Raw genomic sequence first — 24,149 nt, forward strand, 5'->3', positions numbered from 1 at the left:
TTTTTGGCTAAACACTGGATAGTTTAACCTCATCGTGCTATGTTTAAGGGGTCAAAAAGTCAAAAAGGCTGGACGCCACTCATTTAGATAACGTGACAGATTTTTAGACTTTTTCTGGTTAACAAGCAGCCGTTCATGCATCCAGCGTGAGACAACTTGGGCTTTCTCTGCACGATTTAGGAGCCATAATGAGGTGACAATGTATGGACTGTGACTGAAAAATCTGAATATCTGGACCTCAGTTTACCAGTTTACCGGCCTGTGGATAATCTCTTATTCTCTCTAAAGGAGGATGATACCACACTCATGTCAGTATAGAAATAAAATGTTAAACTGAGGCCTCAGTATTTGATTCTTGAAATTAAATAAATTATATTCCAACGATCAAGAACGAATCAAAAAACTTGGAAAAGAAGCATGTTTATTTCTTCATCAAGGCATCACAATTGGTCATTGATTCCAGCCATTTAAATGAACATCCATCATCAACAACAACACAAAAAAAATAAAAATAAAACCACCTTGCATGTTGTCACGATTTTCAGAAGTTATCATTAAAAGAAAAACCTTTATTAAAAAGGTTTTAACCCCCCAAAAAACAAACAAAAAACAGAGTGCACAGCCAGAGTACCAGCGCATCTTCAGTGTCAAAACACAAGATTTTCTGACTGGATGTGACGATTTCTTTTTATTTGGCAGCTGATCGATATGAATGAAAGTGTTTGTCAGCCACGCCAGACTCCTCGGGAAAATTCTCCCTCTCCACCGCAAATATCGCAATATGTGAAATCTGCGGTGGGTCGACTGCACAACTACATACACGCGTGTGTGCTGGGACTGAACAATATAAATATTTCGGATTGTTGTCGACGTCCCAGGATGTAGAACTTATCAAAATACTTCCACCACGCGTTTCCAGATTCTGCAAAACCTTTAATTTAATTTTTTTTACTAGTTGTTCATCGACTCAAAAAGTGGTTTCTTATCATTAGAACTGATTGATAAGTTAACTATATCGACAGTGAAGACAGCTACAGTATTGCACATACCATCGCGATCCTCATACAAAGTTCAGACACACACACCGTCGCTCATTCGTTTGTGTTCATTCACGATGACTCACTCGCTCACACACTCACACATTTTCACCACTCAGACTCAAAATAATAATGCTCAATGTTTAGTGCCTATCCCATGACACAGTAAACAAAACATTCTTTTACAATTTAAAAAAAAGGGAAAAAAAACCTAAAACAAAACAAATATAAACATCTTTTCCACGTGGAGGGGCCTGCTGGTGCCTGACCAGTTTTTTTTTTTTTCCTGACCCTGATGAGTCCAGATCCATCCAGGCCAATCCAGTCCGGTCCAGTCCTCACGTCACGCCTCACCTGAGTGAGTCCATAAACATGGAGTCGTCGTCGTCGTCGTCGTCGTCGTTTCATAAAAAGAGAGAGCTGTGTCTAACCTGTCTGTGTACCTACATGTGTTGTGTTTTAAATCGGAGAAGGAACCTGTCCGTGTCTGCTTGGGATAGAAGTAGTAGTTGTAGTAGTAATGGTAGTAGTTGTTGTAGTAGTAGCAGTAGTGGTCGTGGGCCTGCGTCGTCTCTCCGTGTGGATCAGTAGGTGGCGGTGGTCGGCTCCCTCCCCGAGCTGAAGAGCATGTCGGCCTTTGAGCTGATGACGTACGTTAGCACGAAGGATGTCAGCAGGACGGCGAAGCCCACACCCAGCGTCAACATCTGGAGGAATCAAAGGGACAATTTTATTTATTAGTACCAAACAATCAGTCAATCAATTGGTTTGGACATTTGAGGGCAGTGCAGACACAACTTGTGAGCAAACAGCTGCATATTTACACATCTAGCAGCCACAGAGCAAATATTTTATCTCCTTTAAGCTCCATTTTGGTCTCCACCAATACCTATTTGGCTCAATAGCTGTAAAATGTCACTATGAGTGTTAGTTTAAATATTTTAGATAAGTGGAGCTCTAAAGTCACTGTGTGAATCATTTTAACTGACTTTGGCACCACCAAGTGGCAGTTTTAAAAACTATCGGAGCTGGAGCTGATCCCAGCTGGCGTTGGACAAGAAGCAGGTTACACCTTGGACGAGTCGCCGGCTCATCACAGGGATGACATATGCTTAATTCACGCTCGCGTTGACACCTACAGGCTGTGAGAGGAAGCCCGAGCACCTGAAGAGAGTCTTCTTGCTGTGAGGCGACAGTGCTCGCCTCATTTGAAAACAGTGTAAACGCTTCTTCAGTTCATACTGTCTCTTTAAAATCCTGTCAGAGTGTATGAATCGCGTGAGGAAAGGTGTGAGTGAGTGCTTTACCTCCAGGTCGTGACTGGCCACCAGGAATATGCGTCCTTTGATGCTCTTCCACCGGGACTCTGTCCACGTTGAATAATCTTTGGAGGTGTACTCCCGCAGGTCGAAGGCCGGGGACAACGCTTTGGACAGACGGACTGTGGAGCGTATGCAGAAACCTTCCCGCTGTGTACTGTTGGGAGGCGCCGCTCCTTGGACCCACATGTAGTAGTAGATCTGAGGGAGGAGGCACGGGGTGGTTGGACAGGGGAAATAAATCTTTCCTACCTCATACAGAATACCACGTAATTCATAATCAATTTTCAACAATTCTCTGACATTTTATGGACCAAACAACTAATTGATTAATCAAGAAAACGAACGACAGACTAATCCATAATGAAAATAATTTCCTTGATAATAATTTGTCTCTGATAAAATGACCTTGTCATGTCTTACGTGTTTGTTCTCTTTGTCATTCTCGTCCTGTCTTTGGTTCTGGCAGTCGTCCTGGGTGACGTTGACGACGCTGCCGGTCAGGTTAGCCAGCAGATGCTGGACCAGGAGGGTCGGCTCGCTGAACTGCTGAGACACGCCGACGTAGAGGTTTGTGGGCCTGTTAGCTGACGGACGGAAGACAGAAGAAATTAAGTTTTGTGTCTGGAAATAATGTGATGTCACCTCTGGACACCCCCCTGCTGGCCAAAGATCCACCACAGCAAATGTACTAAAGTCTCCTCTGCTCTGACCCGGTCCCAGCTGACCGCCTCTTAATAAAATCAAGAGCAAATACACTAAAGTACAGAAGATTCAACATCCCCCGAGCAGCTTCAAATTCAAACAGTATTCTCTGCCACTTCTGTATGAATCCAGTTTTTTCAAAAAAGGGATGAACCTGCATCATAACTTACCCAGTTGGCTCATGAGGTCAGAGGGGAGCAGCTGCTGGAACCAGGAGTTATTTGACCGGACAAGGAAACCATACAGCAACCGGGTCACCTGAGGGAGCGAAAACACAGAGTCACTTCTGCTCAGTTACAAAATAAAAGACACAGAAAAACCCTTTAAATAAATGAATGATATTATAAAAGCACATTTCACGAGACTGAACCAGGCAGAGCAAACTGCTGTTAAACTAAACAATATGTGAAAGAAATAAAGAAAATAAAAACAAACAAAGGTTTGAGAAACCTCGACAGTGTCTGCAAGTTAATCAGCTCCTAAATATAAAATATAATCTGCATATATAACAAAGATTTTACTGTGTTCAAGACTGTGAATTTGGACTGCAGATGTTTTAGGAAAGGCTGTGACATGTTTCTGATTTTAATAACAGCTTGTAAATAATACTGAAATTAAACCTTACTATATTAGGGTCTGCGCTAATGCTGCTCAGCTGAGGTTCTCCTCCTCCTGCCTGCATGTACAGAGCCCGGGCCACCGTGGTGGCCACCTCCGTCAGAGCCTAAAAGAGAGGCAGTCTTAATTAGATGGTTCCCAACAACATCTGTATGCAGTTGGGATTCAAATGAAATGGTTGCATCGTAAAGAGAACATTCTCGAGTAACCAGCAGTACCTTTGCAGTCTCTGTGACATACTCGAGCTGCTCCTCTGGAGTCAGGTTTGGCGGGTAAGACATGTTCAGATATTCTGCGTTATCGTACATGCTCTCATAGAACCTGCACACAGAGCGGGAGAACGCATTTACAAAACATGCTCGACTCGTTAATAATACGATAACAGTGAGTTTTTTCAAATAAAGCCTGAGTCACCTGTTGGTGAAAGCAGACTGGTGGTCTTCGAGAACGATGCCGGGGATTGGCCGAGCTCGCAGGAAACGCTGGAAGGACGACGGTGGGAGTGGCTGAGAGGAACTGGGCTCGTTCACTGAGACGTTCGACTTATCGGCAGCCGATTTCAGGTTGGCGATGAGCTTAGCAACCTGAAACAGAGAAAGACATAAATGCTCCACATTACATATTGCATGCAAGACTACACATTAAACATTACACCTCTTACACCTCTTGTCTCCCACGGGGATCACTGTACCTGTCTTGTGGTGGTAAAGCAGTGCTTATTTATCTTATTTATATACGGATACAAACCTCTTCATCAACGCTGCTGTTCCTCCTAGACACCGGATCGGAGTGAACCCACAGCTTGGAGTCAGCACGAAGTCCCACCTATGGTAAACAAACAAGGTACTGATTTACTACTCAAACATATATACATCAATATTATAGCATTCAAGTAATAAAAGGGCAATCACATATTCTTCACAGATTTTGTGAAGGAAAGGAAAATTGTCTGGTACGACACCAACCTGTCCGATCTCCAGTACTGAGTGAACGTTGTCCAGGTCCACGGCGAACTGACTGTTCTGCATATCATACACCATCCTCGAACTGCCAATGTAGTCAAAGGTTTCCTGGAGTCGCACAAAAAACATGAGCAAGGCTCGCAGGACAACATCAGACTTGGCACATTGATCAAATATAAAGCGGCGTGGAAACAACTCACCCCTTGAAAGAAGGTGTACAGGATGGTGCGGTTAGGCTGGGCCTGCTGGGTGGCGTTGCGCAGAGCGTGAGCCGCCGCCAGCAGAGTGACGAACCCGGAGGCGCCGCTCTCTGCTCCTGGAGCAATGTCAAAGAAAAAAGACCTGCTGTCCAACTGTGGAGAGGAGGGGCGGGAAGGAGATAGAGTATCTAGGTAAGTAGTTCAGGATTCCTATGACCCATTTTTATGACGCCATAAATCAAAATGTGGCTTCAAACTATGAGGAAACGCAGCCTGTCGAGTGGTTTACCGTCACTTTAATGCTTTTCTGTTGTGCTACTAATCTCACAAGTCTAAACTTGTTCCCAAAGTGTGTACAATCCCCTTCAGTCTAACTCTTGTAAATATAACTGAATTATTTCCTGATTTGTATACACTGTAATTGAATTTGTTGCTCAATCATGTTCTCACAGCTTCATAATTGCTTCCAGTAAAAGCTTCGGAGGCAACATGTCGTCTTCAGCTTGATGTTAATCTCACCGTACAGCTCTGTTATCACTTCCAAGTAGGAAACAATTTAGACGAGAAGCAAAGCGTAGAGTGTGACTGTGAGGCTGCGAGGTCACGTGACGCTCAGCACAAAGCCGGACTTATCTCGAACTTGGCTTTTTACACTGGAAAGCTTTCAAAGTGAGTGAGATCACTGCAGGAGCTGGCTGCAAAACCGTTTTCATGAACTCGCATGCTAATAACTAACAAATGTTGCACTGTAGTGAAATATTTTCGCTCACACTCAGAAAGGACTCTGTGTGATGAAACTCACCCTGGCGGCTGCTATGACCACACTCTCCCACATCTTGTGGCCCTTTTCTGTGTTGTTGATAGGCCTGGTGGAGGCCCAAACGTTATAGTCACCCAGTGGGTCGCAAACCATCTCTAAAAAGAAGACAGAACAAGATAAGTTAGGTCAGAAACGGCTGTGCATACTCCTATCACCTTGAGTACTGAGCGTGTTGTGTACATACCTGGGCTGATGCTGAAGTTGATGTCGTTTCTCCTCATGCATGTGGCTGTGTCGGTGACGGCCGACATGTGGGAGTACAGCTGCATGGCACACAGCGGGTACTGAGGAGTGCTGCCGTTAACGGGCCGGTTATGATCCAAGTAACACTGCAGAGGAAGAAATTTATGACACCCATTCATGCGTGACACAGAAACACGCCGTTTCTTAAGGCATTTTAATGAATCTCAAATTGTTTCCAATCTTTAGGACATGTTCAAACATATACAAATGTGCTCTCGCACAGGGGAAAGTTCATGCACACTAATATTGCAACCACCACGTAGTCTAACCGTATCACTGTGAGGTAGCAGCTGCACCAAGGATCAAACCTCAAACTTCCTTCATTTACCTTCTTACAAGTTTGAAACTCATACAAAGAAGTCGTGACATGAATATAGCCTCTGGTCCAAAACTTTTACGCAGTCTTTCAACGCAGAGAGTTTTAAATCTGAAGTTATCAGTACGCTGAAACTCAAAGCTGAGATAAAACTGTACTGAAAGTCGCAGGTCATGTTGCAGCTCTGTTCTGCTGAGGAGGAGAACCGTACGCACACTGCACTCCATCAGAAGAGGATCATTTAAAACACATGTAACATGATCTGTCTGCTTTTGTCACATACAATGATCGAAAAGCAGCTAATGATTTGTGGGTTCTGATAAATCGTCATGAATGTGCCACAACTTGTTGGCCTTGGAAAGAAGACAAGCTTTAGTGCTACTGAAGATGCTTTCTTTTTTTGGCACCGCCCTATTTTCAACCACTTGTGAGACAGATTCAGATCAGAGTTTATTGCAACGGTACTTGTTTTTCTTAATCACCAACACTGGAGGCAACTCGAAAAACAATTAGACATCCATTTTGTGCTTTGACTGTACCTGCCGTATGATCTGCGTTTCATTGTCGTCTTTCAGAGAGAAGATGGGGAAGTCGAACTCCTCGTAGGCCAAACCGTTTCCCAGAGGGTTCCACTTTGTCACGTTGCAATGAGCCATGGTTGGATCGTAATTCTCTGAATACACGCCTGAGGGGAATACACAGAGCGAATGTCAACAGCCGGAAACACTGAAGCAGGCCCTTATGAAACATGTAGTACATGAGCACAGGTTGTGTACACAGACTGAAGCTGGTATCAACATGTCTGATATACATCTGAGTCTACATTACAAGACTTTCAGATTTAATTATTATGCATTAATAAGAAATAAATGTTTCCCCTGTTTATCAGTGTCAATACAACAGTTGCAAACTTGGCCTGGAGGCAAATGTTAAATTCATTTTCTCTAGAAACTAAAAGGTGACTCAAAGTTGGACTACTTGGGGGGCATAAGCATGAAATTCTTTGGGTTAAGTTGACAGAACACATGATAAAAACTTCAATTTACAAGTCAGTGTGCATCAAAACTTGAGGGGAGAAGGTAGCTAAGACTCCTGAGGTGCGTTACGACAAGACGCATCCAATCAACGAGTTTAAAAATTCTGCTAATTATCAGAGAAAACTAAACTGACGATCTGCAGCTTAGATTAACTCTCTTTCGCTAAATGAGTCAGCAACCATAGCGCTGTGTTCTGTTTACAAGTTCAGCCACAAAGCATTTTTAATATACTACAGCTCTGACTGTGCCTCTGACTGACATTAAAGATTTATAAAAACACGAAGATAGCCTTTTACAATCTGCCCCGGTGATATGAAATAGTGAGGACTCAGCAGCAGCAGCAGAGAGAGAAGAGAGGCCTGTGTTGTCAGATCTCATGGGAGTGCGTTGCTGCTAAGTTAATTTTGTCTGAGAAATGCAATTTTAATGTCAGGAAGATGTGTGGCTTGAGTTCAGCGTTTACTTCAGTGACTTCACGAGAGCTGCTGCTGCTGGTCTCCTAAAGGGCAGCAGCAGCAGCAGCTAAACACTCTTAACACAGGAAATGACACTTCAGTGCGCCCTCTCTGCTCTCAAACATCTCTGCTGACATCTTCTACAAAGCAACAGTGCAAGAAGCTCGTGGGTATTACAGCCGTCCTCCAGGCTGATGAACATGTGACTTCTTAGAAGCTAAAGTTGAAATTAAACTGACTAAACGAGGAAAACGAGGGGAGTAATAAGACGTTCAAGAAGCAGAGGCCAATCCCACATCACAGCTCTGTTTAACTCCTCTGTGGTTTAACATTTTAAAGTAAGAAAACCTGAATGAATCTGCCTTTTAAGCTTCGCCCTCTGACCTTTACATCGTGTGCCTAAAGCTGTTCTTACCCAGTTAACTCCAGCCACACATGCTGCGTTGAATTTATGACATCTCTTTGTAGCATTTCACAGTAAAACGTGAGGAAGAAATATAAAGTATAAGAGGCAAGTTCAGACATGACGATGCAGCGACGCGACAATGTTGCAGAAGCTATTCACAGAACATGAAAACTCCAACTACAGCTTGTAATTTTGTGAGCTGTGCCGCCTGACGATCATAAAACTACAATTAATTACTGTAGCTGGTGTAATACAGAGGGACAAGTCTTAGCAGGTGAACCACCCACCCACCGACCTACCTGTGTTCTCGTTGGGACAGGTGGTGTGTGGAGAGAAGCCCTCGAGCGGGTTCGAGTTTGGCGCAACGACAGCGACGCCAGCCACCCTGCCGGAGCCGTTCTTCAGCTTCATCATGATGGATCTGACAGGCAGACGGTCGGCACGGGGCAGTGGAAACGATATGGGTACAAATGCAGGTCAGACGTGGGTTTGAAATGTGGTTTGAGTTTCTTTCCTCAGGGAGGTTACACAGGTAGAATTTGCCAAATATGATGTACTGTGCGGCTTATAAACAAACAGGTTTAACCGCCATGTGCTGATGGTATTATACCCCCCCACCACCAACCATCTGCTACTCTAAAGAGAAAACATATGTAATTAAAAGAAAAGCCTTTAAACTACTGACACTTATTTTAATTACTATTTAATAAAGTGACTGTTTTTTATGGATTAAACAAAACAAATGTCTGGTAAGAGTAAACGAGAAGACAGGCCCTCACTCTGATTAAGAACTACTGCAGCTACTCCCTCTGCAGGATGAGACGTGGCGACTGTACCTGGTAAAGAGCGGGGACTCCAAGATAACGAGATAAGGTGGATTGCGACCAGTCTTCAGGACCCAGTCCAGGTTTTCCTCTGACTCGAGCACATGGAGAACGCCCACGTTACCCGACAAAGAAGCTGCAATCCGGAAAAAAAAGGGAGATTAAATATCAGCATCTAGATAAAAAGCTTAAAGTGCCAGGCCTGCTCTCCATTACTGGGAAGGTTCTACGATGACGTTTTGACACAGCGAAGATAAAACAGGATACGCTACATCCTGAAAGCTTTTGTTAATCAGATATTAACTTGAACTGCCTGAAGAAAGCACACAGAAAACTCTCTGAAAACAGCTGTAGTAAGAGTTTTTCAATAAAAAAATCAAGGGAAAGAAGGACACAGACTTTACGTTTAAGATGCTCAAACTGTAACAGGTATTTTTACTTGTCACGAGTGTCCTAGATACATCTCGGACTCTTGAGAGAAGCACATCACTTTGATCTACTGCTTTACTCACACTGGCAGCCTATTTGGTGTGTTGCATTGAGCAGTCGCACACAGGGGACTGTGTAATTGAGATGCACATAAATCTTCTTTTCCACTGAATTACAGCTGACACCTGCAGAAGAGAGAGAAACAAAAAACACTTTAACAACTGAACAAAGAGACATTAAGGCAGAGCTTTTACTAAGTCAGCAGTATACAGAGAGAATATGATAATGTCACAAATGCATGTTGAGATAACGTGAAATGAAACTCTGACTGGTGAAAACACATTGCTAATTTTAGAAACCAGCTCGCAGTCAGGATGTGGTAGTTACTATCTGCATTTATTTGACGTTTTAACTGGTGCAGCTTGCTTAAAACGAATGAAACGAGCACTCAGTGGTGCTGCTGAACTTTATTATTTAGCCTACCCGTATTGATATAAGTCATATATTAATAAATAATGAAAACAATCAGTGACCTTTAATCTGGGTTAAAACAAACAAACAGGGACTATGCTGCTCCATGTTGGCCCTTGGATTAAATACATTTTTTATAAATAAATGCAGATGACCTTTTAATTTCCTCAAAACCATAAAAATATGAACTTTCTATACCATGAGCCACTTTAGATTGCTTGCAGTTTACATAAACTGTTATAACTTTAATCCAAAAACAATGCAGTTTACATAAACTGTTATAACTTTAATCCAAAAACAAGTTTTTCAACACAAATCCTCTAATTTAACAGCTGTAACATTAAAGAAATCGTAGTTTGCGGTGCTGTTGAACTGTAATGGTGTTTTTCTATTTAGCCTACTCTCTTTGATATGAATGGGGTGGACAAAATAATGTAAACACACCACTCAGTGATCTGTAAATTTGGTTTTAAACTATTTTATTGTGTAATTTAACTTTGTTGGCAACAATGAACTGGGACCATGTTGCTTCAGCATGTTGTCTCATGGATTAAATACATTTTAATATATATTCTTGCATAATTTCCTCTCAAAAATTGTATAAATATTAACTTCTTAGTGCTTAAACTTTAAAGAAACTGCTAGGTCACCTGTTGGTTCACCTGTTAACTTCAGAGCTCTCAGACAAACGGCACTAACGTTAATGTAACATTAAAGCAACGTTTAAAAAAACATTTCAACAGACACAAAGTGTTATTTTGGTGTCTCACCTGTACGCCAGGGCACAACACAGTTTGTAAAGCGACTTAACTTGTGCTTCAGCTTCTTTGTGTCTGTTACAGACAACTAAACAAACATTAAACTATAAAATATTTGATGTAATTCGACGTCAGGTTGTGTAATTTAACTTTGTTGGCAACAACAAACTGGGACCATGTTGCTTCAGCATGTTGGCTCATGGATTAAATACATTTTATTATATATTCTTGCATAATTTCCTCTCAAAATTGTATAAATATTAACTTCTTAGTGCTTAAACTTTAAAGAAAGTGCTAGGTGACAGGTTTTTCCTTCACCTGTTGGTTCACCTGCTAACTTCAGAGCTCTCTCAGACAAACGGCACTAACGTTAATGTAACATTAAAGCAACGTTTAAAAAACCGTTTCAACGGACACAAAGTGTTATTTTAGTGTCTCACCTGTACGCCAGGGCACAACACAGTTTGTAAAGCGACTTAACTTGTGCTTCAGCTTCTTTGTGTCCGTTAAAGACAACTAAACAAACGTTAAACTATAAAATAATATAAAACATTGGATGTAATTCGACGTCAGGTTGTGTAATTTAACTTTGTTGGCAACAACAAACTGGGACCATGTTGCTTCAGCATGTTGGCTCATGGATTAAATACATTTTTAATACATATAACCTTTTAATTTCCTCTCAAATTATATAAATATTAACTTCCTATAGCAGGAGCCAGTGTTGAGTGCTTTAAACTTTAAAGAAACTGATATAACTTCCATCATACGACAGGTTTTTCCTTCACCCAACTTTCAGAGCTCTCAAACAAACGGCACTAACGTTCATGTAACATTAAAGCAACGTTTAAAAACCGTTTCAACGGACACAAAGTGTTATTTTGGTGTCTCACCTGTACGCCAGGGCACAATACAGTTTTGTAAAGCGACTTAACTTGTGCTTCAGCTTCTTTGTGTCCGTTACAGACAACTAAACAAACGTTAAACTATAAAATAATATAAAATATTGGATGTAATTCGACGTCAGGTTGTAACGGTTAACAGCGCGAGCTGCTCCGGACTTGAGCGCGAGCTGCTCCGGGCGGGTCACGAGCAGTCACGCTGATGCTGAGTCCGTCTTTAGCAGCGGAGCAGAAACCAATCTGTGACTAGCTCGCAGAAAAGTCGTCAAAAACACCAAACAAAACAAGAATGTGGTTATTTTAAGCCCCCTATCTGCTGTACGTGAGTTTAAAGTCGCTGTGACGTTGAGCCTCATTGTAAAACGTCAGTTAAATCACCCGGCAACCCGAAGATTTTTCTGCTAACGCTGGCTAGCCTAGCTCCACCGAGCACAAAGAAAGCCGCCCGGCACACAAACACTGACGCTCACTGACTAAATACGTGGACACGCACACACACACGTTAAAAAGGAACAAAAACTCACCGATAAAAAACCAACAAAGTAGCAAATTAACGATCCGTTTGTTCGACAGCGGATCCATCTTCCTGGTTTAGGAAAGCAGAAGAACACACACAACAGTAGGAGGTGTTGACATGGAAAAACGTCCGGGTTCCGCTGTTTGGTTCCGGTCTCCTCCTGTCAAAATGGAAGCTCAGAGTCTCAGCGGGTTTAATTTGATTTTTATGCCTCTTTAAAAAAATCACCCTCTGCTCAGATTTTACGTTAAACTACCCTTTCTCCTCCCTACTTGTTTTTAATTCATGGTTCAGCGCAATGCCAAGCAAGGAGTGACTCAACTCAGTACTCCCTTTACATGTGATGACTCAACCCTGTAGTGCACTTTGGATGCTCCTAAACCACTTAACACAATAAAACCACAGTTAATCCCACGTACCGGATTAAATAATATAAAACACAACCCACACACTGCCTCTCCATTGATAAACAGGCTTTATTTTCCTTTTCCACCCCTCAAATACAGAGTTATTCATCTCATACGAGTGAGTAAAGAGACATTAGTTAGGTTTACAGCACAGATAGAGAGAGAGAGAGAGAGAGAGAGGGAGGGAGGGAGGGAGCAGCACAAGAAAATGCTTTTTGCAGGATAAGTAATGCATGGAATAAGATTCAAATGATTAAAGCAAACATATAGATTTCTGGTTTCATTCCTCAGCTCAACAGTTTTTTTATTATTATTATTTCTACAGAGTAAAGTGTGGATGTGTTTTTCTCTCTTCTTCAGTTCTTCTCTTTGCCTTCGCCTCTTAGCGGAACTGAAGTGGACTGACGCGCAGGCCGATCACATCCTTGCCGATCTCAGTCACCTGGAAAATAAGGTGAGATTAAAGATTAAGAGGTTAGCGGGTTACAAAATGGAAACAAAAGAATAGGATCATCACTGATTAATTCATCACTTTTCCTAGGTTTTTGACACAGGTATACGCACAAACACTTTGATGACTAATCCTTTTGATAAGACAAGATTTATTTATGTCATCTTAGTCTATTAACAGCTGTGCGTGTGTTTTTTCTTTATTGTTATTACTATATTACTTGCATATTCTGGTTTCCGAGTCGCGACCTACCTGTGTGACCCTGCAGATCTGGCCTTTGTACGTCGGGCAGTAGCAGGCTCCAGACAGAGGGCACTTCTCAACGGGGCGTCCACGGTACAGAGGGACGAAGGAGGCAGCGCACAGGTCGAAAGGATTGTGGGGGTCGTAGTTCAACTGGTGGGCGTCTGTCAGGGTCTTCTCACAGGCCGCCAAAATCTTGCGGGTCTGAATGGCAGAGAGATGTTTGACACGACGGTTAAGAGATGATAAAACTGTGACACGTGAAAAACTATTTTAAAATTCAGCGAAATGAAGCGACGACAAACCTGCTGTGCAACATTTGGATTTGGTCCCAGCTCGAGCAGGCGTCGTGCAAAGCCGGCAGCTGTCTTGAAGTTACGGAGTTTGAAGAAGAGATTCAGAGCTGTGCGCAACACCAGCACCATGTGGACTGGCTGGAGGTTACAGTGGGTGAAATACGCAGCCATCTGTAAGGGAGAGAAACACATATGTAAGGAAATCAGGCTTAAGAATGAAAAACGATGAGTGTACAGACACTTTGCTCAGATATTTACCTCACACAGCCTCTTCTGCTCATCCAGTGTCTCTTTAGGCAACTTCTTCCTTTCCGTCTCCATGGTCAGACCCACTATGTACTCTTTGCAAATTGTGATCAGCTGCTGGGCCTGAAACACACAGACACACATCCCAATCACGCACACATTTAATATATTTCCAAACATATCTAGGTGTGTGCATGCCTGTGCATGATCAGATTCTGTGCTCACCTCTGCAATCTCCTGCTTGTTATCAACCACCAGCAGAGGTACAGACAGCAGGATGGCTCTGAAGCGCTCGACAGCTTCCTCAAAACGCCCGGACGTGGTCAGCTGGTAGCACTGCTGTAGGCGGGCGATGAGGTCGGAGAGGCGCAAGCCCACGGCGGGCAGTCCCTGCTTTGCACCACAGTCCTAAAAAACAAAATATTTGTATATTTATATATACAGAAAAGAAGGAGTTGGAAGCAGAGACGCAGGAGCTGTTGTAAACGAACAAACAAAGAGCTGTACCTTCCAGTTTCTCTGGGGATGGCCGCGCAGGCAGGGCAGGGAAGGCAGCCCCAGGTAACAAGTGCGGCCTCTGGACAGTGTCTGCATGAACAGCGACTTGTAGGGGCCGAAGTTCACAACTCCTACCTGGTCGTGGAGCAGCTGTGGTACAGATGAGGAACAGTAAGTGTCAGTATAAAAGCACAAAAAAAAGAAATACTCCGAAAACAAATGTCCCATTTTTTTTTACGTACTCTCATCGCAGTTTCGAAAGATCCAGCCAGGATGTGGTCCACTGGCAGCTGGGAGTTGTTGCACCACATCTGTGTGGGACTCATGCCCTTGGTCGGTGGGACAAAGAAACCGTCTTCTGCTCCTCCTCCGCCACCTGCCGGAATGTCCTGATGGTTGTAAAAAATAAAATTCATGAGTCAAAAAGACCTGACATGAGATTTATGAGATTGGTGGTGGATTTGTTGTGACGTAGCTCTCCTCACCAGCTCTGGGGGAAGGTCCAGGTCTTCCTCCACCTCCCAGCCGCCTCCCTCCTCTTTCCCCACTCCTTCATCCCCTAATCCTTCCTGGGCATCCATGAAGCCATCTAAGAGACAGAGGAAGGTGGGAAAGACGCACATTAATTGAAGTATTGATAATATATGCACACTGAAAGGTGAAAGCTGAATTTACCTTCATCCAGTTGAAGCTCTGCATCATCTCCCCAGCCCTCGCCTCCTGGGGCATCCATGTCCAGGTCGGCAGCCATCTGACCTGCCTTCCCTACAGCAGACAGGTTTCCACAGCTTAGATGAGTCATTTCATTTTATTTCAACTTTTATGATATGTATTATGATAGCAGATGGTATATGTGTATGTGCATGTGTCAAGACTGATGACTCACCCTTTGCTGCAATGGCTCCCTCAAAGAAGCCCTTGGATACGGTGAGCAGAGGCCAGTTGGTGTCCAGAGGGTTGATGGGTGGAGGAGGCTGCAGCAGCTGTGCATTGGGATCAACCTCTGGCACCTACAAGACACGAGATCCACCATTAATTCATCAAAATTATGTATTTATCCACTGACATGAGAGCGATTTTACACGTTACGGTTGTCATTGTGTGTATGAAGGTACTGGGAATGTTTTCTCAACACACCGTCTCCTTTTCTGGGTCAAAGGTTTCTTTCAGTGCCTCAGCCTCTTCATCCAGCCCATGAGTGGCTGCGGTCAGGTAAGCCAGAGACTCTGGAAACAAACATATTCCACTGTTAACCAACAACATTGCTTGGGTAAGCACATGGCAGTGAAGACGATGAAGGAGACACTTGGACTCACTCTGTCCACAGTTCTTCAGGATGCGGACCCGCTCGCTGACATCTCCCAGGTAGAGAGCTGCCTGGTAGTGACCGCTCATGTCCTTCCTGATCTCAGCTAAAAAACAAACAGTACACACAAATATTAGTTCACCACAAACCTTCGACCAAATCACCAGACTAAAAATCATTAAACATACCGATCTTCATCATCTTGCGCAGCTTGGCCAGGTTGCCAGTGATCAGGTAGAGGAAAGTGAGCTTGTCAAAGTTCTTGGTCCTCTGGTAGCACATTTCAACGACCTGGTGATGACCCTGCAGCAGTGCCGCTTCACCCAGACGCTCCCAGCAGCTGCGCTCATCCAGAGCCTTGGCTGCCTCCAGAGCCACCTGAAAGTATAGATTAAGGAAATGTAGACGTGAAACTTTAGGCTCAGCAGAAAATACAACAGCATCAGTATACAGTTAGTCCAGCAGCAGCTTACCTCGATGTTTCCACACTCCAGAGCCAGACTAAAGCGCGTCTTCTCATCTTTGACAAAGTGCAGCGCCACCTCAGGGTAGCCCTTCTTCTGCAGGTAGGCAATGATGGACTGGCCCACAAGTTTGGCGTTACGCACCATGTGGAGCACCTGGAGGGACAACGATAAACGATGAAGTTAAAGAGGCCAGAAATAGATGAAACTGGGGTTAGAGAAGCAAAATCTACATTCACAAAAACACAAACCCACCTCATCGTATTTACGGTTGACCAGGGCGAGTTTGAAGCGGTACTCTGTCGGGTCGATGGTGAGGACGCGCGGTCTGCACTCCCTGTCCAGACAGTAAACACTGTTTCCTCTCACACGGGTCACATAGATGGGCAGGTCCAGGGTCCTGATGATGCCGTGATCGCTACAGGAGAACAAAGAACGCATGTTAGATGTTGATATGCGCGTGACGTTTTGCTTGGCAGCAAACAGAAAACTTTTTGATATACAAACACATGTAGGAGTGCAAGATGAGTAAAATCTTTGTGTTGAAAGAAACTTTCTTTGTGCTGCTGCTGGTTGCTTTGCACAAAAAAAAAAAAAAAGTGCTTTCATCTTTGAAAATCAGGTCAGTGAAGCACCGAAAATGTGTGCCCACTACCAGTCTGGTACGTTTGCTCTCACCTCCAGTTATTACGTCAGCGACACAAACAAACCTAGTTTAATGCTAAAATATTTAGATCTGCTGCTTGTGTGCCTACACAAAGTAGACGCAGTTTATCGGCCTGATAACAGACGTGACAGACGGCTTTCCTTAAGCAGCACGTACCCAGACGTGAGGGCGTATTTGATGTGGTTAGATGTGGTGTAGATGAAGACTCCGCTCTCGTCCCAGGCTCCGCTCTTCACTCGGATGTTCTCATGAATGTTGCACAGGCTCTCCAGCTTACGGTTGCAGATCATGATGGCTGAGGGGGGAAAAAAAAAGAGAGCAGAGGTGATTTAAACTTTGCGTTTTTGTTGGGTCGAGACTGATAACAGCATCATTTCAACTTTTATGTACGTCTCTTTTGCTCTCTTGGGGTTCAGTTGTGTGGTTTGTCACTGGATTACGACTACCAGCCTCATGATAGGATAGGGTGAACTTAAATTAGTGCCTGCTGTCCAAACAGGCTCACGTCTCACTGACCTTTGAGCTCTGGCAGCACAAACAGGTTTAAAGGACAGATGAAGATAAAGATGTTGTGACTCTGTGACAAGTATCCTTGTCAGTACCTGATACTCAACACTTTTATCTCCACCCACCGTGTTTAGCCAGCAAAGCCACGTGGCTGGTGTCGGCGCTCCACACCACGTATTTGACCTTGGCGATCTTAACGGTGGCCAGAGAGCGTTTCTGCTGCACGTCAAACAGCGTCACGCCGTCGGCGTCGCGCAGTAACAGCGAGCCCGTGCCGGCGTAGAAGATTTCTTCGCAGCTCGGCACCTGAACTTTCTTCACGATTTCATTCTTCAGGTTCTTGATGAGCAGCTGGGAAAGGAGAAGGGAAAATATTAGGAGATGAAAAGAAAAAGGACTTTGTAAACTCACATCAACTTTTTGATTTTACTCATTATATGAAGATTAACGTCAAGATATTACTCCTATATTTCCAAACGTTCTGGACCTGGAAATAAACTTACAGAGTGCATACGGTCCAGGACGGCAAATCTGTTCCTGGCCACCCAGACTGCAGTCAGACCAGAAGACCTCTTCCCCTCCGGTGCTGAGAAAAAACAGACATACAGTTTGTTTTAAAAAGGGAACCGATTTCTTGGCATCCAGTCAACAGTGTACAGCAATGGTACAGCAGAAAGCACAACCTGACATTTAACTACACATACTCATGATAGAGAGATTCAATATTAAATGATAAACAGTTTACAGAGTGTGAAGAAAACAGAATAACTTCAGCGAGGCGTTTCTTTACCATCGGGGTTCTGGGAGTCGCTCTCTTTGGGAATAGAGTACAGGTCATAGGTGCTGTTCTCCAGGTTGGTCGCCCTCTGCAGGAGTTAAAGAGCATTACATCAAACATGGAACACAATCTACTTGAGTGCCATTAAGGGACTAACGTGTTTTGTTTAAGAGATACTTACAGTGCAGAGCAGGACAGCGTTCTCGGCAGGGTTGTAAGACATGCTGAACACCGGGAACTTGGACCCACTAGGACAAGATAACATATACAAAACAGCATGTTACACTCACTAATATCCAAAAGCCTTTAATGAGTCAGAATGATGGTCAGGTAGAAGTGAAGGGACCGACCTGCGGAGCTGCATGACAGCAGTGTCCTTGCTGCTGTTGAAGTCCAGCTGACGGAGGAAACGGTCCTTCACGTAGTACAGCATGTTGCCGTGCACGGCGTAAGCCGGACGCTCGCGCTCCAGCTTGAAGACAATCATGCCGCTGTCATGACCTGAAGGAGATACAGACCATCGTTCAGCGAAACAGTCACATAGTTACACGCCTAAAACAGGAGGAGCGTGCCAACATTTACAGATGATCTCCAGATGTTCCTTTGACGTTGTTAACAGATGCAGACCGGTGTCGCCATCTACCTACCAGCAGCAAACAGGTTGAGGTTCGGGTGAGCCCCGAGCACCCAGAAGCGATCGTGGTCCCTGCGGAAGGTCTGCACTCCGGTCCTTTTGGACATATCCCACACTCGGATGCTCTTGTCCTCAGAGTTGGACAGGATGAGCTCCTGACGCGGGTGGAAGACGGCACAGGACACGTTGTTGTAGTGACCGCGGCATGTATCGAGCTCCCACGCCTTGGATTCTGGACCGTGGGAGAAGGACAGCGTGAAAAGAGAGACAGGAGACAACACATGCTGAGTGAAAAGCATAATTTCAGTTATAATGGAGTCAGCTTATAAACGTTAACCGCTGACTTACCATTCATTCTCCAGATCTTGACCTGCCTGTCGTCAGCTCCTGACACGATGAGAGGCATGCTGGGGTGGAAGGCAGCCCAGTTGACCCCTCGGTCGTGACCCTAGACACAGATACACACAGTTATGTGACCCTTCGCACAGCACTGAGGTAAAGGGAGGGAAGGCTTCCTACTAAAACACTGACACTGTTTTTTATTAATTCAATGATTAATTAATAAAATGTATAGAAAAGCTACATTGTAGCAACCTCAGTTATTGAAATCATCATTCCTTTTCATCTTCACTCCATCAGAAGTGGACACGTCCAAAGAGACGAGAGTGTGCCTAAGCCTGGTTTTGTCCCAATTTTCCATTGCTTTGATTGGATGACACATCGCTGTTATTAATGTTCAAACCAAACCCAGGCGATGACATTTTATTTCCTTGGGTTGGACATTTTTGGACGTCGTGGAGTAATAATTCAAGAGACAAAAATATACAGAAGGACATGATGTAATTTAAAAAGCCGCCTATGTTTGAAACATTAAGCTGAACTAATTTAGTTTAATATTTTCCATCAGCGGTGATCTGGGTACTTTTTCTTTACAATATTAATTTTGTTTCTCTCCGACTTTTCAGCGGACCCAACCACTGACATGGCATCATTTTATTTCTAAAATATTTAAACTCCAGGCAAACAACCATTACAGTTAGAGCGGCTTTTGAAGAGTGCATGGCAGAGGCCATGGAATCCATCATCCCTGAAGACCAACGGGCACAAATAAATGTCGCCAGGGAGCACAAAACACTCGGCAGCTGAAAGTTAAAGCTCTGACGTTTCAAGCCGACTTTCTCACCTCCAGCACATGCTTGACAACAGCATCCGAGGCGCCGAACAAGTCGACGCCAGAGATGCCGCGCACCTCCGTCTCCACAGCTCCCGGAGACAGGTTCTTCTTCCTCAGACCTGGAACCAACATTCAGGGCATCGCGTGCAAGGAAGGAGCCATATTCATGTTACACAAGGCACAACCACAGTACGGCGGGAGGAAAAAACATGTGAGACAGGATACAAATTAATAAAATAATCAAATATGAAGCGATGTTGCAGGAGAACAGAAGCAACAGAAGGGACTGTTGGACTACTGAACACACACACGGGGTAAAAACACACCAACACAACCTCTGCTCTCTCATCCGTCGCCAACTTGAGTCTGGAAACAATCACGGCTCTAACATAACGTTGATTGGGTTAATGAATCACTTCCATACAGATCACGAGTTGATTGGACGGCAGTGAAAGATACTGATTACCTCCCAGACTCAAATTAGGATCAGGGAAATTAATGATTGAGAAAACAAAAGCTTGCATTCATGATTCTCTCCCGTTAAACATATGTGGTGAACAGACAGTTCAAACAGCACGAAGAAATGACACAGGGTGGGGAAATGACACTAGGAACCCGAGTGCAGGTGTGGATGTTTCCAGGGAGAGCATGGAATAAGGAGGACGCAGGGAGCGTGTGGACTTGGCTGATGGGGATGGGGTGGGTGGTGCTTGGCGTTGTAAAGACGTGCTCTGATGGGGCGTTGGATGTCAGAATATGAGTTGTTTTATTACTGTCTTGGAGGCTCATGCACAGATGTTTCTGCACAGTCGCATGCGGAGTTAATAGAGTCTAACATGTCACAGTTTTGGGGTTAGGGATGAAGTTTGTAACAACTTAATATAAACACTGTTGCATATTTGGTGTTATAGTTGGGAGTAGTAGAGCCAGCCGTGCAAATGTCATGCCATGGAGGAGTGTAAAAACACTTTAAAGTCGCCGCTGAGGAAGTTTAAGTTTGTAAGAGATACGTTAGTTGGTCTTGGTAAATGGTAAAATAACAGTATGGGAAGCATGAGTGCAAAGTGACCTTTTCTTTATGGTCAAATGATGCCGTGCACGTATCATGGTGAGTGAAGAGTCTACGCTCTGCTAGGACGTCTTCTGATCTAGAAGCTCGGGACATGCTATGTATGAAAGGAATCATGCAGAAAGCGTTAAAGCATCTCAGGACAGCAGACAGTTGCAGAGTGATAATAGATGTGAGACAGTTTAGTTAGTATATAGACAAGAAACAAGAAGCCACAAACATCATTAACAGATTTTAAGAGCATGCAGAGGCACAGAAACACCTCTCACACATCTTTTACCTTTTAAACTACAGCTTACATCTCTCTGACCTTCAGACTTATTTACAGTGAAGTATTTCATTCAAAAATACCACACCATAAATTTGTTCTGACAGTACATCGTTATTCCTGAAAGGAGAGGTGTTTCTGCAAACAGCCCACAGAGATTTGTCGTCTACAAGTCGGAGAGGAAGAAGAGGTGTGGCAGGACTTGGTGTTGATCCTGTTCCTGCTTCTTCCTCATCCTTTCTACCACTCTGCCCTCCCACCCGTTCCTCAACCCAACCCAACCGTCCTCTGGGTCCACCCTCCCCCAGGCCCTCACCGGAAATATCCCACACTCGCACGGTCTGGTCCAGACTGGCCGACACCACCAGGTCCTCGGATGGGTGGAACTGGGCACACATCACGTAGTGATTGTGGCCCGTCAGCACGCTGTGGAAGAGGAGGAAAAGAAGGGATGTAATTCAGATCACACAAGACTATACGCACAATTACATCTTGTGCAAATAGTGCAGCACTTCCATGTTCAAAACAAGCGATGAAGATCCACCACTCAAGCGTTGTCAGGACTTTTTGTTAGAAACGTCGGGTGTTTCTGTTTGTTTTATGAAAATGACTCAAGTAGTGATAAAAAAAATTTAAAAAAGAATGAATGAAGTTAGAGTAAAACACAATGTTCTTTCTTTTCACAGAACATAATGTTCTGTGAATCTTGAAAGATTTGTAAATATGATCAAAAATGGTGCTGGTGGCAATTTAAAAAAAAAATAAAACAATAAAATACTCCGGTGGGAAAAGTTGATCTTTGTTTTTTTAAAGTGTGTGTCTCACCAGACGCAGGTTCTGGACTGCCAGTTCCAGATGCGAATAGTCTGATCATCCGAGGCACTCAGAATCCAGGGGTACTCCTACAGAAAGAGAAATGATTTCATTCATTGAGTTCAAATTCAGACCTCGTCAGCCCTGTACTCTGTAATCAGATAACAACTCACGTGGTGGAAGAAGGTGGTCCTGATGTAGTCGAGGTGTCCGAGCAGAGTGAAGAGGCAGCGCCTCAGCTTGTAGTTCCACACCTGGTGAAAACAGGGATTATTTAACTCAGCACAAACAGTCACAACCTATCGAAATAATCTAATAATGATACGTTTACATATTTCATTTTTGATAGACCTCTCTGTAAATACAGTCCATACTGCCATACTTCTGTTTACACTGTGCCATATTGCCACACGGATGTCTTTTAGCTTGTATATATTTTTAGCTTGTATATTTTTTTACATCCTTTACCTATACAGCCGTCCCTCGCTATAACGCGGTTCACTTTTCGCGGATTCGCTGTTTCGTGTCGCTATAACGCGGTTCACTTTTCGCGGATTCGCTGTTTCGTGGATTTTTTTCGTGTAATTTTGCATGCTTTTTTTTTTTTAACAGCGTACTAAACAGTATGAACGCGCATTGTGTTCGGCACCGTCAGAGGAACTGTGAAATACGCGTGAGTTACTGGCAATATTTTCTTATGTGTCAAACCTCGTAGATTGATCATTAAAATTAAATTTGTTAAAAATGTTTGGGCTTGAAAACAGGTTTTGATCTTTTGGTTTCATTTACTAATACAGCATTGTACTTATTTTTGTTAAATCTGCGAAAGTTTGAACTTTGAGAGTGTTTAAATAAGAAAATCTTAATGCCTGTCTGAGAAAAGTGTATAAAAGTGTGCGGTTAGGGGTTTTTATGGCCTTAAAACATGTATAAACGAGGGACCATTGTACTTTATATTTCATGTTTATACTGTTCGGGATAAGAGGGAAACACGATTTCAATACTCTCTATGTCCTGTACATGTAGCGGCATTGACAATAAAGTTGACTTGACTTGACAGAAGTTTCCACAAGAGCATGCAGCAGATATCACGTCTCTTGACTTGTGTCAATATTTGCCTTTATGTGCTCCATGACATTTCTCGCCTCACCTTGATCTTGTAGTCATCTCCTCCAGACACAAACAGAGGCTGCTGTTTGTGGAAATCAATCCCTCTGACGGGGCCTGTGTGAGAGGGGGACCAGGACACATCAGTTACATCACACATGTAATAAGCAATAATAACATTAATAATAATAATAACATCACTGCTTCACCATCATGCTCGTCAAACTTGTCGATCAGTGTGCACATCCGATAGTCCCACAGCTGGATCACTCCGTTGTGCAGACTTGCAAGAACCCATGGCCTCTTCGGGTGGAAACTCAGGCCTGAATTATAATAATAATATTAATAATAAACACAGTGAACACAACATTAACACCATTAGAAGACATCAGCAGGGAAACCATTTTAGGTGAGCCGAGTTTACAGCTAGACTTCATTCATCGCCACATGTGGACACAGGACTTAAATGATGATTTAAATATAAAGTATGTGACACATAAACCTTCTTTAAAAACATTTAATTAACTCATTAAACAGACGTAACGATTAAAAGAAACGTCAGCTCGCTAACGTTAGCTCCCGTGCTAACTCGCTTACCTTTCACACGAGCCGACTTCGTCTCAAATTTCGTCAACATCGTGACTTAAAATAAAAAAAAAGTATTTTTTTTATGTTTTAAAGCTGTGCTCAGATGTATCTCTACACAACAAACTGTTAAAAATAAACTGAACGCTGCAGTTAGCTCGTTAGCCTCCGCCCGTTTAGCCGACTCTCCTCTGACACGTAGCTCCTCTTGACTTCCGGTTCGGGAGCAATAACGTTGGTGACGTAGCTGCACGTTTTTGACGTAGCGGCACGTTTTTGACGCAGAAAGCTCCACGGCGGCGCTACGTAGAAATACAACACGCAAGACACGAGAGCCTCAAGCATGAGCGCGAGCCGTGCGTACTGCGTCTTCTATGTGTTGTAGCTCTACGCGGTCTGCTTTTCAAAATAAAAGCGCTTTTATTTTGTAATAACGTATAACTTAGTGGTATATATATATTAAAGATGGCGAGTTTTGCCAAGTCATCATTGAATTGACATTGTTACATTTTTATTATATTTAATATATATTTTTTTTATTAAAAGGGTCAGATAAGGAGTTACAAATATGCATGATCAACACACACAAAAAAAAAAGTAAAGAACAAAAAAAGACT

General features: G+C 43.5%; 2 protein-coding genes across 2 annotated transcripts; both read right to left on the bottom strand.

Annotated features, from left to right (window-relative positions):
- Positions 1–404: 404 nt before the first annotated feature.
- On the bottom strand, positions 405–12,182 carry ncstn (nicastrin). The gene is made up of 17 exons (XM_010752461.3): positions 12,027–12,182; positions 9,455–9,556; positions 8,955–9,078; positions 8,418–8,539; positions 6,760–6,905; positions 5,846–5,990; positions 5,644–5,756; positions 4,842–4,994; positions 4,645–4,749; positions 4,427–4,504; positions 4,094–4,263; positions 3,898–4,000; positions 3,687–3,785; positions 3,232–3,319; positions 2,780–2,943; positions 2,345–2,557; positions 405–1,744 (listed from the first exon to the last, which is right to left on the bottom strand). The coding sequence occupies exons 1-17, from the start codon at positions 12,082–12,084 to the stop codon at positions 1,622–1,624; spliced, it is 2,106 nt and encodes a 701-aa protein (XP_010750763.2). The 5' UTR covers positions 12,085–12,182; the 3' UTR covers positions 405–1,621.
- A 295-nt stretch (positions 12,183–12,477) lies between these two features.
- copa (COPI coat complex subunit alpha) lies at positions 12,478–23,755 on the bottom strand. The gene is made up of 30 exons (XM_019265876.2): positions 23,545–23,755; positions 23,157–23,270; positions 22,991–23,064; positions 22,014–22,094; positions 21,853–21,929; positions 21,344–21,453; positions 19,700–19,809; positions 18,865–18,964; positions 18,530–18,748; positions 18,233–18,383; positions 18,064–18,130; positions 17,895–17,970; positions 17,608–17,690; positions 17,230–17,455; positions 16,754–16,892; positions 16,186–16,348; positions 15,940–16,086; positions 15,655–15,844; positions 15,477–15,572; positions 15,298–15,386; positions 15,047–15,170; positions 14,836–14,925; positions 14,646–14,749; positions 14,403–14,549; positions 14,170–14,310; positions 13,888–14,070; positions 13,675–13,785; positions 13,426–13,587; positions 13,130–13,324; positions 12,478–12,868 (listed from the first exon to the last, which is right to left on the bottom strand). Exons 1-30 carry the CDS (start codon positions 23,582–23,584, stop codon positions 12,809–12,811), a joined length of 3,669 nt encoding a protein of 1,222 aa, XP_019121421.2. The 5' UTR covers positions 23,585–23,755; the 3' UTR covers positions 12,478–12,808.
- Positions 23,756–24,149: the final 394 nt, after the last annotated feature.

This window comes from Larimichthys crocea, chromosome II, assembly GCF_000972845.2.
Source record: "Larimichthys crocea isolate SSNF chromosome II, L_crocea_2.0, whole genome shotgun sequence".
NCBI classification, from domain to species: domain Eukaryota; kingdom Metazoa; phylum Chordata; class Actinopteri; family Sciaenidae; genus Larimichthys; species Larimichthys crocea.